We start from the raw sequence: 15014 nt of genomic DNA on the forward strand, positions 1-15014 counted from the left end.
GCTGACACCGGATACGGGCTGGGAAACCGAGGCCGGGGCAGAAAGAAAGAGAACCCGACGAAGGAGGTTGTACCCAGTCATAGAGCGGCGGCGGCGGCGGCGGATCGGAGAGGCTGCGTCGGCTAGGCGAAAGCTGATATTGTAGGTTGTCGTGGCTGACAAGCGGTTGTTTTTGCGTCTAGGTGTCGGTGCGCATCTCGGCCGAGGACGACTCCTGTAACATACATGCCCGTTGCCCGTTGTCGTGGCAGTACAACGTCTAGAATCTAGAGAAATAGGTTCTTGCTTGGCGTTTTGCGTGCGCAAGCCCGGAAACCTTGTTTGGTTTTCCTTCGTATTTACAGTGAGTGATTCGGCATCTCGAACGGAGGCATCGGGCAATTCGAGCAAAGTGGGGTCGAGGAAGCAAGAAACATTCCACACGTGTTGCGTATGGATACATAGAAGGGAGGATGTTGACATGGCAGTCAGAGGACTCGTAGAATCGAGAGATAGGTAGACCTGGCGTCGAGAAAGTGTGCTAGTCTGCGAGTTAGTTGAGGCGAAGTGACAGTCCGTCAGTTGGTTAGCTAGAGGCGTAAGCCAGCCTTTGACCCAGCCGTGCCAGACCACACTGGTGACTGGACGGGTCAAAGTGACCCGGCTAAATTGTTTTCAAGGATGATCATCGTAAGGTAGGAATCGGTTGTGAATGAAACCAGAGAATAAATGCTGAATTGGCAATGGATTGAGTAGGTAGGTACTCCAGCTCGATCTGAGAACGGTCGGCAAAAGAGAGGAATTCGAGGCATACAGATACTGCGTAAGTCAATGGAAGGAGACGGCGAGGAGGCGTGAAGGAGGGGAGGTCCAAGGCAGGCAAGGATCGGTCAAGGGTTTGGTGTTTCCCCTTCCCGTTTATCCTTTCATTCCGCAGCTGAGGCCCTTTCCAAATGGGACCAGCGATGGGGCCGGAAGGGAAAGGGCTTGCAACTTGGAAGCTGGCAATGCAAGTAAGGAAGGTAAGGTAAGCCATTACTCCGTCCGCAGTGATAAGTATCCGTACCTCACTCAGTACTGAGTACCTCCCTACCTTCTTACCTTGGACGGCGACAACCGTACCTCACCTCACCTCACTCACAGTCTCACACCAAACGAACAAACGCCCAATCAGCACTACCACGGCAGGCATGGCAGGAACGCATCGGAAGCTCTCCGGAAACAACACGACGAGGCCCGAGGCCGGGACTGGGCAGGAATTCCAGCAGCAGCAAGCGCGTGTGGTCGAATGCAGATGCAGCAAGTCCCATGCAATGACAGCCAATTTATTACTTAGCTCGTTCCGTTGGTGCCATGAACGGCACTCTGGATCAATTCCCATTCGAAGCAGGAGCTTCAAGATGGAGGGGGCCAAGAGTATCTATGCTGTCGGTAAGACGAAGGAAGGGCAACACGAGTGAGAAGGAGGGAAAAAGAAAAAGAAATACGACATGGAAGCAATAATTGAGTGAATACAAACAGAGAGAGAGAGAGAGAGAGAGAGAGAGAGAGAGAGAGAGAGAGAGAGAGAGAGAGAGAGAGAGATTGATACCCCATTGGTAAGATGCTTCATAGACTGGCAGGACCCCTCATTAGCTGGCTGGTAGGACCTAACCTTTGGGTACATTCGCACTTGCCTCTATTCAGAACTTGCAAGCAACAAGGGTCGATGAGGGACATTGGATGCTACAATCTTTGATTCGATTCTCCCCCTTCCTCTCTCGCAGTCTCCTCCTTCCGGGTCTTATTAGGTAGGGGGGCCCCATCCGTCAAAATGACTTTGTGACTTTGTGTTTCTCAACATCCCTCACCATCGTTACGTATTTCTTCGTCTTACTTTTTTTTCTCTTTGCTACCGTGCGGCGTGCCGTCATTCTTTTGGACGTTCCCGTTCCCGTGTTTCCGTTTTTTTTCCCCTTCTAAGCTCCCCGTGCCCTTGCGTCTTGTTGCGGATACCTTTCATAGACTTTTGTTACTTTTGTACCGCCAGCCTAGGAAAGAGCGGTACTAAGCAATGCCGGGTAGCTACCTTAGATCAAGGACGAACTACCCATACAAAACAGATGACTGGATGACCTCGGTCGTCCCAACTAGCTCCCACTCGTCCCCCCGTCAGCTGCAACATTGTCTCGCACCGTCTTAAACCCGTCCTGTGTACTCCGTAGAACATTCCGCTTCGAGGCTTCCCGGGAACACCTCCTTGATGATCGCAGTGGTGGTCGGGTGTTCGCTCCGTGCTCTCGAACTGCTCATTCTACTTGTCGAGTTGTCTGCAAAGATAGGCTCTAGTGCCCTTGATCGCAAGAGCTAAGCCAAGGTGTGTGTGGTCTCGGGACTCAGATCCCTCATCCCAACCTGTTCTCCCGCCCCGCTCCGCTTTGCCTGTGACAGAAAGGTAAGAAGGAGATGAGATGCGCTATTCTGGGTCACTGGAACTATGGTCCACCGTACACGGCTACGGCTGTTGGTCACCACTGACATGACGGTCAAAGACCATGGGATCTCGAGACTCTGGGAAGCACCTGACGGCTTACCGGCACGTTGGCACAGCCTCTTGCTGTCATTTGCATCGACAGTTGATGATGCAAGAGTGTGTACGGAGTATTCTCAACACGAGCATTTCGGATTGTCATGTCACCTTTTGACTACCTACCTACCTTATCCACCTCTGCTTGGACTGTCTGTCCTGATGAGGTATCTCTATGATCTAGGTATCTCAGACGGGCGAGAGACAAATACAGTAGAGCAGACGAGAGAAAGGGAATCCAGACCGACGTTGATCATCCTTCCATCGTCACAAGTTACTGCGGATATCCCTCCACTTTATTCTTCAATGAACACCCCAATCTTTCTTATATTGGAATCGTCACTGGGTCCTCGGCTGTGTCCTTGTCGTTTGTCTCCAGATGGACAATTCGTCTGGATACTGCTTTCTCTCTCACCCAAATCTGTCCGAGCCTGTATCGCGTGGTTTTTTTTTTAGAGCATGTATCCGTAAATCCCATCCCCCCCCCCCCCCTCCGCATTTAACCTTCTCTTCGCGTTGCATGCGTAGCATCCGGATGTGTTACTTTTTCTTGCCTTCCCCTGGCTGTCGGTTCCTGTTTGGGGGCCCAATTCATCTCCATCCCCCGTTCGCATCCCCTCCATCTTAAGCTCCATCTCCATCTCTCCATGTTCCGTGCTCTCCCTACGGCCCCAAAAAGCCCCTACGAGCAATATCATATGCATGAGTAGCCCCGGCACTAACCAGGGCGCACAGCAGGACCCTTGGCGATTTCCTGTTTCCATCCATCAACCGAGTCCAGGCCCTCGTTGACATCCGGCCCAGAAGCTGCTGCAGTTGCTGCTGCACCTAGCAACTCACAGCTGTCTGGCTTCCGTTTACATCGACTTACACCTCGCATTCCGTATCATCCATCTGTCTACTCTACGTACTGCCTACGTGCCCGTACCTTACCTACCATACCTTGAGCATCTCACACCCAACCATCCAATCGTCCATTCCTTCGTCCACCCGCCATTGGGATTGCTCACTCCATCTCCGGGACCTACCCTACCTTACCTTACCTTTCCACGACGTGCATGAGGTGCCTTGGGTCCATACGACAGGGCCAGCCGTCCCGGTTTTCATAGCATTGGATCTCATCATCGCCATTGACAACAACCACAACGCCGGCAGAACACCAGCATCAGCCCCGGCCACTACTTTGTACTCCACTTCTCACGCAAACCAGCCGGGACAGGTCCCCACATAGACGCGCTGTGTGTGGATTCCAGACTCTCGTTTGTTTCCTCTCCGAGTCTCGCTGCCTCCTTCTCACCTGAACCATCCGGCCACTGCCCACTTCATCTCACTCACAAGTTACAACTGCCCATTGCCCACCGAGGTGCCAGTTGCAGGTGCCAGCACCTCTCGCTCTCTCACATACATTCACATCGATATCCATTTTCACGAACCATTTAGTCCGACAAGCGATAGTCCGGGTCTACCTCACCAGCCACCCATTGCCTCGCTGCTGCGCTGCTGGTCGCTAACAAGCACCACACCGACACACCGTCGATCCACTACTGCCAACCACAACTGCGCTACAGACGCGATACCCTCTGTGCTCTATCTGGTGGCTGCTGCCATCGTAGGCTTCACATCTCCTACCAACGGAGGAATTGAGCCTGTGACAACAACCTGGCAGACCAAGCACCAACACGGTACACCTCGCTCGCTCTCTGCCAATCCGATATTACAGATACGTCGAGGTACCTTTTGGGGTAACTTGTAAGTCCCATTCGTTACCTTAATTTGAGTGTCCCCATCCCACCTCGCCTTACCTCACCGGGCTGCCTCTACTACTACCCAACCTTCTCTTCTCCTTCCATTGCCTTGCCTTACACAAACTATGGAGTACGGGCCCAGCTCTACTGCCTCACTTCCTCCCTCCTAGCCGACCTGGCCTTGATTTAGGCTTGGGTATCCGTACTTTTCGGCGTACTGGGCAGCTAGGCTTCATCCTGCGCTACGGAGTACACAGCTTCCTCACCTTACCTAAGGTACTGCGGGCCGGTACCTACCTACGTCTGCTGTGGGAGGTACAACCTTCCGTTCACTACAGCTAGGAAGGTACAGCTGGATGTGGCATTAGGCCTGGATCGCACTTACTACTTTGGGCGATCCGTGCCTGCCTCAAATCGATGTGTGGCAGGTGGGCGCTGTACTCTGTACTTGGTACCTGCTTTCAGGCGGTCTCCTGCCATAATCCCTTCCCACTCTTCTTTCCCTCCAATAATCGCCATCGTCACCTTCCCAACCTTCCACCACATGTTTTCATTCGCTTTGGTCTTCTAGTTCCTCTCGATTTCTTAAATTTCTTCTTCTCCATATCCCATTTCTTTTACGCCCTTCTTGTTTTCTTACGCCCTCCCAGTCCCGCAACCTCCTCCCCGGGACTTTCATTTTTACTTGCCCTCCTCTTCTCGACCAGAAAACCCGGTTGAGAACTTCCGTCAACACCTTCAACCCGGCGGAAAAGAGAGAGAGAGAGAGAGGGAAGAGAATCAAAGAGGGTAAATCTTGGTACTAACCCCGGCTCTCGGCAGCTAGATAGCTTGTCCGCTGTCTCGTCAACACAAATACTTGTACCTAACGGATACCTTTCTCAACGTCACGCTCCGTCTCCGAACCCGAGGCCTCTCGATATTCCTCTTTTTCTTCAACTTTTACGGATACCCACCCGGGTCACAAGCCTTCACTTCCTTGGTTCCCTCCGTTCAAGGTCTCACTTGTGGCGGCGAACCCAAGGCGAAATCCACTCTGTCATCCAGCTTCTACCACCTTACCTCACCCAGGGCCGCGCCTGTCTTGCCTCTCAGATCGTGGCACAGCCTGCCTCTGCTTTGCAGTCAAGCCCACTACTCGCCAGAAACACCCCCGCCCCACCAGCCCTCGGCCGCCGAGTATCCTACAAGTCCTTGACTCTTCCTTGACTCGACTACCAGGGACTTCGGAGTGGCTTTTCGCCACTGAGCAAGTCAGCCGACCCCACCACGACTCCAACTGAACAGGGCCCCTCTGTACCGCCCTGTGGTCCTGTGGGTTCGACCTGCAACCCCGGCACCACGAGCCTTTGGGAACGCACGCTTTGCACGACACCCCCCGGTCTCAGCGCTCGAGACCCCTACCTCCCCCCGGTGCCACCTGCATCCAGCGAGACCCAGAACCTTTTAGACGGGCGGGTAATCGCCTGCCAGACCACTCGCGTCTCCAGTCATTGGTGTCTTGCTCCAACATCTTGGTCCCGAAACGAGATCTCGTGTCTCTGGCTGCGTCTCTCTTGTGGACTCCCACTTTCCTTGCGACGTACACATCGAGGTACCGCACCGTATCGGGCCTCCAACTTGCCACGGGAACGACGCCAACTGCGTCCCATCTTCGACGTGCAAGTGTCATATCTGGCAAAGGTATGAAATCATTAACCCTTTTTCCCGGATCATGAATTGTAAGTTTCTATTGTTTCCTTTTCTCTTTCCTTTCCTCTTTCCTTTCTCTTTCTCTCTTTCTCACCCGCGCAGGGGGGTTTACTTTCCCTTGTATTATTCTTCCTGACATCTGACTTTCCATCCTCTGAATAGTCCACACCATGGCTGGTGTTGAGAAGCTGCCCCTACCGATGCCGACCGCAGACGAGGCAAGAATGAACGAGGTCTGCCGAAAGGATGACCCGTTCTACTGCTTCCTTCTCCAGGGGACATTACTATACTACCCATTGTTGTTGTTGCTGGTCTTCGTCATCTCGGCCGCGACACACAGCATATTGACGACACCGAAAGACGACGTGGACGAAGAACCTTTGGGCCCAGGCGGTAAGCGACTACCCGTATCGAAGAAGAAGAAGCGCCGCGATGGAGAGGAACCCAAACGCAAACAATACGGTCCGATACTGTCACCAACATCCCGATCATGGCTCACCTGGATTTCCGTCGTCGTATTATTGACGTTCGTCGCCAATGCCGTCGCTCACTTCAGCTACGTTATGGGAGAACTCGAGGGCGTCATCAAGGGACATAAGGAGTCCCAATCCATGACTGTAAGTTATCCCCCATGTATGCTCCAACCCGCAGGCTAATTTGAAACAGGTGTACCTCATTGGATCGCCGAACCTTTACCTATACCTCATCACGACACTCTTCGAATGGAACGAAAGTCCAACGATAGCTCACTTCCTCACCTGGATTCTCTCTCTGATTGGCGAATTGGTCATTTGCATTTGCACCTTGCTCAAGGCCGCGGACCCGAGATTTGCAAGCGACGAAACAACCCAACTCGAGACTAGAACGCTGCATATATCTAAGTGGGATTTGACTGACGTCGTTCTCTATATCATCCGCATCGCACTCACAATGTGTATGCTCAGCATCTACTCGGCTGCTTGGCTCCACACGCCCAAACAGGAGGCAGACAAGACTGAGCTGCAAAACTCGTCTCAAGGCGCCGAGGAAACGACGCCTTTGCTTAACGGCCATCGGACGTCATACAGCAGCCAAAACGGCCGAGATTTGAATGGTCGATCAGTACGAAGCTCTAGGAATGGAAGTACCGTCGGCAACACTAATGGTGCGGCCGAAGGTGGTAACATGACTAAGGACTATAAGGAGCCGGGCTTCTATCGACCTGACAAAGCGCCGCAAACGACGTGGTGGGGTTACCTGCGAAGCTACACGATGTTCTTCGATTACCAGTGGCCCAAGAACTCTCTTTACCTGCAGTTTCTCTATGCACTCTGCGTACTCCTCTTGGTGGCACAGCGCGCCATCAACGTGGCTGTACCAATTGTTGTTGGATGGCTCACGAAGAAGTTAACCCTCGCAGAGGCTCCTTGGGCTATTTTGGGCCTGCTCATCTTCCTACGGGTTTTGCAAGGAGGAGGCATGCTTCTGGATGCGACACGAGCCATCTTATGGGTACCAATCTCACAAAACTCGTATAGGGCTTTGACGACAGCAGCCTTCGAGCACGTCCATTCTCTCAGCCTGGATTTCCACCTCGGCAAGCGAACCGGCGAGGTTTTGTCCGCCCTCAACAAAGGCGCGTCTATCAACTCCTTTCTCGAGCAAGTGACGTTCTCGGTGGCCCCCATGATCCTCGATCTGCTCTTGGCCGTTGTGTTCTTCTGCTGGTACTTTGACGCGACTTATGGCGCGATCGTGAGCTGCCTGACTTTCTGGTACCTATTCCTCACTATTAGGATGGCACAGACCAGGGCAGACCAGCGAAGGCTCATGTCCAACGCCGATAGAGAAGAAGAGGCCGTCAAGAATGATTCCATCACCAGCTACGAGACGGTCAAATACTTCAATGCCGAGCAGTGGGAGTTTCAACGATACCGCAACGCTATCGAGGCATACCAGGATGCTGAAAAGCAGGTAACGTGGGGCGTCAACAAGATGAACGTCATTCAAGCCTTTGTTTTCATGGCTGGATTCACTGTGGTCATGGTCTTTGGAGCTTATCAGGTCACCAATGGAGGAATGGATGTCGGCAGATTCCTGACCCTCATGACCTTCCTCAACCAGCTGCAGGCACCTCTGAACATATTCGGGTCCTTCTACAGGACCATTCAACAGTCAATGATCTCGGGCGAGCGTCTGCTGGAGCTGTTCAAAGTCAAGCCCACCGTGGTTGACGACGCCGATGCTAAACCCTTGCTTGAATGCAACGGCAACATCCGATGGAACAAGGTAGCGTTCAACTACGATCCAAAGAATAAGGCTCTGAAGGACCTCGACTTCGAGTGTAAGCCTGGCACCACCACGGCGTTTGTCGGCGAATCCGGCGGTGGAAAATCGACTGTTTTCCGCCTCATGTTCCGGTACTACAATACATCCTCTGGAAGCATCGAGATTGACGGTCAAGACGTCAAGGACCTTACTATTGATTCGGTCAGACGTTACATCGGAGTCGTCCCCCAGGATACCACAATGTTCAACGACACCCTGATGTACAATCTCAGATACGCCAACCAGTCAGCCACTGATGAGGAGGTGTTTGAAGCATGCCGGGCTGCCAGCATCCACGACCGGATTATGTCATTCCCAGAGAAATACAACACAAAGGTCGGAGAGCGTGGTCTGAAACTCAGTGGTGGCGAGAGGCAGCGAGTCGCAATAGCACGGACAATTCTCAAGAACCCCAAGATCATCATGCTGGATGAAGCAACGTCAGCCCTTGACGCCCACACCGAGCAACAAATTCAAGATCGGCTTGGCCACCTTGGTCAGGGCAGGACACTCTTGGTCATTGCGTAAGTTTCCCCTTTTCTGCCTCACAATTTATGTCTTCTAACTTAGCTTGCAGACACCGCTTGTCGACCATTACGCATGCTGATCAGATCATTGTTCTCAACAACGGCACCATCGCTGAGAAGGGCACTCACGAAGAACTTGTCAACGCCAATGGACGTTACGCCTCGATGTGGGAGCGACAAGTGCAGGCAGAACGCGCCGCTGAGAAAGCTCGTGCTGCTAGTAGGAAGGCACAAAAGCTCCTTAGAAAGGCGAATATTGGTGGTCTCAAGAAGCAGACAGATGGACATTCGGATGGATACACTAGCCTTGACTCCTCGACTATCCTTCCAGGCAGCTCAGGGAACAACTCCAAGGCCGGCACTACGGGGGACTCGTCCAGCTCTAGCAGCTCTGATGCCGAGTCGGTACACAGTGCTCACCACGATTCAGATCACTCTGATCACTCGGATCACTCACACCACTCGGATCGCTCACATCATTCTGATGACTCGCACCATTCTCGACGACACTGATTCCTCCAGCCAGAATCTCTACAAGTGTGACAAAGGCATGAATTTGGCTACCTATGCTTCATTGCTAGCGAAAGCTACTTCTCAACAGCCACATCAACACACACCACCCATCGTCACCATCCCTCACTAATCCCTAATCTGCGGACCTTCAAATTGTACCGCACATTTTTCCCTTCACGAACACACCAAGGCTTGGGCCTTTTTACGACTCAGGTTTAACGGATTAACGGCTTAAGATTGCATCAAACCGGCGACTCGGAGTTTGGAGTTCACACATTTCTTTACCCCTTCATCATCAGGATTCCGAAAACACAAAAAAGGACTTTCACGAGTAGAACAAAAAACATTGACCCCGAGAAACGGTCTCTCGGTCAGGCTCGGTCGGTTACTCTTCAGGGGGTGGGGGGTTTCTTTTTCTCGATTTCTCGCTACCAGAAGCGCTCTTTACGGACACATGGCTGCGACACACCCATCCAGCGCTGACAACACACTATGTGTCCTCACAGCGGCGACAAGCGACTTGTCTCTTCTTTCTGGATTGGACAGGGCATTTTCGGTATCATCAGCATCATTATACAGGAGAGACGGCTTCTCCACTAATCATGGGTTCCCAGCAACAAGATTTTGTTTTTCGACTACAGATCGTCACCTGCTACCATGGGCAGCGTGTTCGACATTGCATCGCAGATACCAGATTCTTTACATTCGAAGAGGCCTCCCTTTTCTTTTTCTTGTCCCTGATCAATTTGGGTGGCCAGAAGGGGTTGGATCTCAGAGGTCGTGGGGTGGATAAAAATGGCCTCGGGCAGCGGCGGCGGACCAGCATCATTATCATTTTTCCTCAAATCCCACGCGGTCGCAGTGGGTGTAGATGGACGAAGGATCCTCCCTTCATTGTGGAGGAACCCTCAGCAAGTCTGCTTTGCATTTTTCCTAGTCATAGTATCAAAGACCGGACAGGGTGGATGAGAAAAGAGAGCCGGCGGACGGCTGTTCAGGCCAATCCTCTCTTCTTGCTTTTTTATGGGAGACTGTAGCTACACTCGGTAGCTTCGCGGCAACCCAAAGGTCAAGGTCCATAGACGGTAGCGATCCCCGTGCGCAAGGTGGCCTTGCGCCGGGAGCGATCCAGCAATGCTCAATGCTCAAAATAGGTTCAAAAAGTCCTGCGTGTCCAACTGTGTGCATCTGACGTGAAGATTACACCGGAAATGGAGCATACAGCTGGATTGAGCCGGTGACTACTATTCTGAAACCGTTGGTATGGGTGTATAGACGGTATTGACTATAGAGGAACAGACTTTGGAGATTCCAAAGACATCAAGACATTCTTCTCCGGTGTAAGACTACATACATGACGACACGCCTCACTACCCTCCCGCCTCCCTTCGCACACGCATAGCCGAGTTTTCTAGTCTACTCCTTCGCGAAACTTCCTCCCGACCCATCATAAATCTCTCCAAGTCTTGTCGCTGAACCTACAAGCCTAGGCCGGGAAATGTCTCAGTCTGGTAAGAGTCATTTCCCGTCTTGTGTTCGTTCCCAGAAGTACTAAAGTGGTAGGAAATCACGAGGGTGGGAGGGAATGAGTGAGATGTGGATTCGGATGTCGTGAGCACAAGGAGCACGAGAGCTCAGTGGGTGTGAGACTGTATTCAGGCGGTGTGGGGAGGATGCCGTCAAGTTGCCTGGTTGCGCAGGAGGAGGCGCCGTCATCGTCCACAGACGCACATCTGTCTCACTTCGTCTGCCTCCGCACTTGCACCCCTCTCGGGACGACCACCACCACTACCAAGGCCACAAACGCCTTGACCTCGGCTCATTGTCGCTAAGCCTCAGAGATGCCGATTGTTTGCAAAAGCATTCCCGGTGCTAACCGATCAGCGACCCGAGGCCGTATGCTTTCTAATGTCTAGGGTCTTGATTCCTTGCCTAATACCGGTCTGACAGAATGACTGTCTCCAGTGAGTGTCTCTCTGGAACTCATCAGGCAGGTATTGTGCCCTCGGCGCATGCACATACTTCGTAAGAATGTGTGCAAGTCAATGCGGTAAGGAGGCGCGATCCCAGCACGTGTCGCGATTCAAACGCTCCGCACCCCACGTTTCGGTAATTGCTGAGCCACTTTTCTTGTTCCAAATTGACAGACTATCGCGACTTCGGATAGCGATGAATAGGTGCTCGACATGTTTTGGTGTCTCCCCCCGTCTTTCTTCGCAGCGATTGGGTATGTCCGCCGGTTGTAACATCAGTCGCAGGCGAAAGATTCAATGGCAACCGACAACACCTCCGGTGCTTCGGTTTGCATCCTCTCTTTGCTCTGTTCTTTATCGAGGGTTTCTATCATGCGCGGCCATTAACAAGCCTGGCCTGAGGCGCAATGCCGTTGACTCCGGTAGCGTGGCCATTGGTCTTCTCGGAAAGAGCCTTCTTCTTCTTCTCGGCCTCGTCGTCGACATCAGTGACTTCTGCATCACTGCGGTCGTCCTCGGCGATGTCGTAGCGAAGGAATCGATAGGCAATGCGGAAGATGTAGAAGAGCCAGAAAAGATTCAGGGCCTGCAGTGATGACAAAAGTCCAAGAGTGATGTACTGCGACAGCGTACACTTGTATTGTTGAGTGGCCCAGTTCAATTCGAATGGCCCGACAGTGGTGTACTCTGTGAACAGAGATAGAATGATCTTCAAGTTGATGAAGTGGCGCAAGTAAATCCAAACGCACATGAAGAGGAAGAAGTAAGGACCGACAATTGGAGAATCGATGTAGTTCAGTACCTTGGATGTCTGTTGAATGAGTTAGCACTGCCTGTAGCTTCCCGACCAGCCTCTTCTGGCTTTGTGGCCTCACATGGAATAGCGTCTACTTACAGCAAGAAAGAAGTCACTGATGTCGTGAGTCGAGTACACTGCCAGTCCCATATAGGTGAAGTGGAAGCGGTAGCTAAGAGCAATCAAAGAAAGACTGACGATGTGATGACCAACCAGCTCCTTGAAGTCTTTCCGGGGTTTCTCCATACCCAACAGCAAGACGATTGCTTGTTGAGCCCAGTACGCAGCCTGAAAAAGGTAATAGAACTTGAAGCCAGCCTCGTGTGTCATATGCGGAAAGTCCTCGTACATGCCTCGCGTACTGTAGTACCAGACAGGCGTCTTGCTCATGACGTACAGACCGGCAGGTCCAAGACAGCCAAAATAAATGGCAGTGTACATCTGCTCCATGAAACGAGCTTGCTTGCCACGCGAGCGGATTCCGGCGGCGCGAGCAAGTGGCCGCAAAAGTTCTTGCATGATGAATTCCCGAGTAAAAGTCAAGACCACAGTCCAAAACGACACAAAGGCGATGTCCCATAAGCCTTTACCATATTGAGCAGGGGCATCAGGATTGAGCGGGTCGGATGGTAAGCGGTATGAGAGGAAAATAAAGCGATGAAGCGGGTTCGAGTCGTTTGGTTGAACAATATAAAGGGCCAGAACAAGGCCAATGATGAGGGCGGGCACGAGGTACGTGTGTTTGGTCATGGCTTGTCGAACTCGAGCGAGGCCGCCACGAGCTCGCCGGCGCTTCGAGGGACGTTTTGTAGGAACAGTCTAAAGGAGACAAGAGGTTAGTTGAATGTTGGACACAGTCCAGTGTATAGGAATAAGGCCCGGGGCGACCAGCAGAGATGGGATCCAATGGGGGGTAATTACAAGTGTGACGGAGGTGTTGTCTCGGGCTGTTGCAAGTGCTGGGCCTGTATCGCCAGCGCGGATATCTTGGCCGAGTGCGCTTGACTTTCGTCGCCGTGTTGTTCGTGACGAGCTGGGGGCGTGGTCGATAGCAGAATGCAGTTGGTCGACAGAGGTATTGAGGAGAGGGAAGGGTTCGGAGTCGGCCATGGTGACAGAGGGACGCTTCTGACAGCGTCTCGGGTGGTTTAAAGCAGTCGGAAGGTGGATTCGGAGGGCAGGTCGGCGGGATGAAATCGCAATGAGGTAAGAGAGGGGAGAAAGACAGCGAGTTTGAGTTTGGGAAGCTGTCGGCGGGTGCGGAGGAGGGAATCCGGGCCAGGTAGTCGTGGGTTGGAAAGGAGCTTCCAGGTTCTGATTTATTAGACGTCAAGAAGGTCAGGGGGGCCCGCTGTCGATCATGGAAGTTTGGTCAAGGAGAGACAGGGCGAACGTGGTCGGCGGGTCGGTGGAGCTGTTGAAGAACAAGTGCGACGGGGGGGAAACTCGAGGTCGGACTCAAGGTTGTTCCTTGAGTCTTCTGTGTTTCGTCGTGTGAATTCGTCTGACCGAGGGGCCAGTCGTCTGTTTTCCATTTACTACCGCAATGCGGTCAAAGAGCAGGAGCTGGAACAGCGAGGTAATAGAAGGACTGGCTGGGCGAGAAGGATGTTCAGTCCATCCCAGGGGGGTCAGACGCTGGTTTTTCGTCAGAGCAAACAAGTGCAGATGCCGTTGATGAGATCAAGCACATGGTGACATAGTAGGAAAAAGGGGGAAAAAAAAAAAAAACTTTCAAAGAATCAAACCTGGGAAAGGGCCATGGAGATAGAAAAATAGGAAGGAAAAAAATTTAAGATCAAGTAAGGGTAAAAGAAATTCGCCAAGGACCGTTTAGGAGTTGATAGTTATTTGACCAACCGAATGGAGACGGGAGCTACAGACGACAGCCAACGAGCTTACACCAACTTCAGCAAGCTATACAATTTCAGTAAGGTGCTACAGGTGCCTCGAAAGCAAAGCTGCACCTCGTAGCAAATGGTTGCACACACCTGCCCGGAGGCGTCGTTAATCTGCCGGTTCCTGCTTGGGGTACCGGTGCGTGCCCCATCTTACCCGCGATGGCCCCCTGCTCGGGAATCGGGAGACCTGAAATGCATGCTGAAGTACGAAGTACCTTATAGGTGGTATGGGTGGTAGAGTGACCTGGAGTACATACCTGAGTTAGGTAAGGTACCTCCTTTCTGGGTCGATCTATCGGGCTTGCATTTGGCGTCCCCACTGCAGGAGAGATGCAACTGTTGGTTCTTGCATCTTGGGTGCTTGGCCACGCCGTTGTTGTGTAACTTGTAACTTCTTGTAACTGAGCTCAATCGCAACCTGATGCAGCCAGCACCACCCCCTTCTCTTCCCTTCCCTTCTCTCACAGCGCCGTGCTGTTGTATCGTCTTTCCGCTCTGCAGTCATATGCCCGCCCACGCTTCACAATGCCTCCACATTTCCAGCTACACATGCAAACACAACAGCGACGTGGACTACGTTACCAGGGCCATCCCTCTGGATTGGACAACATGGCATAGTTCAAAAGCCCTCTTCCCCGTCTTCCCCCAGTCAGGTCACCTGCGAACAGAGATGTCCCCGGCTCGCACCTAGGTTTCACAAAGCTCAAAACCGAGTGCCTTGGAATCTGACCCAGCCAGACAATGGCACAATGCTGAGCTGGCAGCCATGCGAACGAGTCAAGCCAGTTCTGCGATCGAGATCGGATTCAGAATACCATACTCCGTACCCCGTAACCGACAAATTAGTATGGCCCAAGTCGACGTCGACGGTGATGCTCCAGAGCATAGAGCTGTGGCATGAGCGCAATTCCTCCTTCAGGGGGTGATGATAGGCAAGGCTGCATAGCTACAGACTCTAGCAAGCCTCACCCGGAAGCTTCATACTTGTTCATGCCTGACATATTCCCCAGAATGA

The 15014-nt window shown here is 52.4% G+C and overlaps 2 protein-coding genes across 2 annotated transcripts; one reads left to right on the forward strand and one right to left on the reverse strand.

Moving 5' to 3' along the window:
* The first annotated feature begins 4491 nt into the window (after nucleotides 1–4491).
* Nucleotides 4492–10469, forward strand: HER10_EVM0008062 (ABC transporter). Its single transcript, XM_035477598.1, has 4 exons — nucleotides 4492–6011; nucleotides 6145–6599; nucleotides 6649–8813; nucleotides 8867–10469. The coding sequence occupies exons 1-4, from the start codon at nucleotides 6005–6007 to the stop codon at nucleotides 9327–9329; spliced, it is 3090 nt and encodes a 1029-aa protein (XP_035336273.1). The 5' UTR covers nucleotides 4492–6004; the 3' UTR covers nucleotides 9330–10469.
* A 331-nt stretch (nucleotides 10470–10800) lies between these two features.
* On the reverse strand, nucleotides 10801–13815 carry HER10_EVM0001525 (TLC domain-containing protein). The gene is made up of 3 exons (XM_035471270.1): nucleotides 13020–13815; nucleotides 12198–12917; nucleotides 10801–12113 (listed from the first exon to the last, which is right to left on the reverse strand). Exons 1-3 carry the CDS (start codon nucleotides 13206–13208, stop codon nucleotides 11673–11675), a joined length of 1350 nt encoding a protein of 449 aa, XP_035335658.1. The 5' UTR covers nucleotides 13209–13815; the 3' UTR covers nucleotides 10801–11672.
* Nucleotides 13816–15014: the final 1199 nt, after the last annotated feature.

Source organism: Colletotrichum scovillei (genome assembly GCF_011075155.1).
Source record: "Colletotrichum scovillei strain TJNH1 chromosome Unknown Contig00003, whole genome shotgun sequence".
NCBI classification, from domain to species: domain Eukaryota; kingdom Fungi; phylum Ascomycota; class Sordariomycetes; order Glomerellales; family Glomerellaceae; genus Colletotrichum; species Colletotrichum scovillei.

Coding starts and splice junctions, on each gene's coding strand:
- HER10_EVM0008062 (XM_035477598.1), top strand. Junction 6,600..6,648: donor AGGAGTCCCAATCCATGACT/GTAAGTTATCCC, acceptor AATTTGAAACAG/GTGTACCTCATTGGATCGCC. Junction 8,814..8,866: donor AGGACACTCTTGGTCATTGC/GTAAGTTTCCCC, acceptor CTTAGCTTGCAG/ACACCGCTTGTCGACCATTA.
- HER10_EVM0001525 (XM_035471270.1), bottom strand. CDS start 13,208: ATGGCCGACTCCGAACCCTTCCCTCTCCTCAATACCTCTGTCGACCAA. Junction 12,918..13,019: donor ACAACACCTCCGTCACACTT/GTAATTACCCCC, acceptor TGTCTCCTTTAG/ACTGTTCCTACAAAACGTCC. Junction 12,114..12,197: donor TCAGTGACTTCTTTCTTGCT/GTAAGTAGACGC, acceptor CTCATTCAACAG/ACATCCAAGGTACTGAACTA.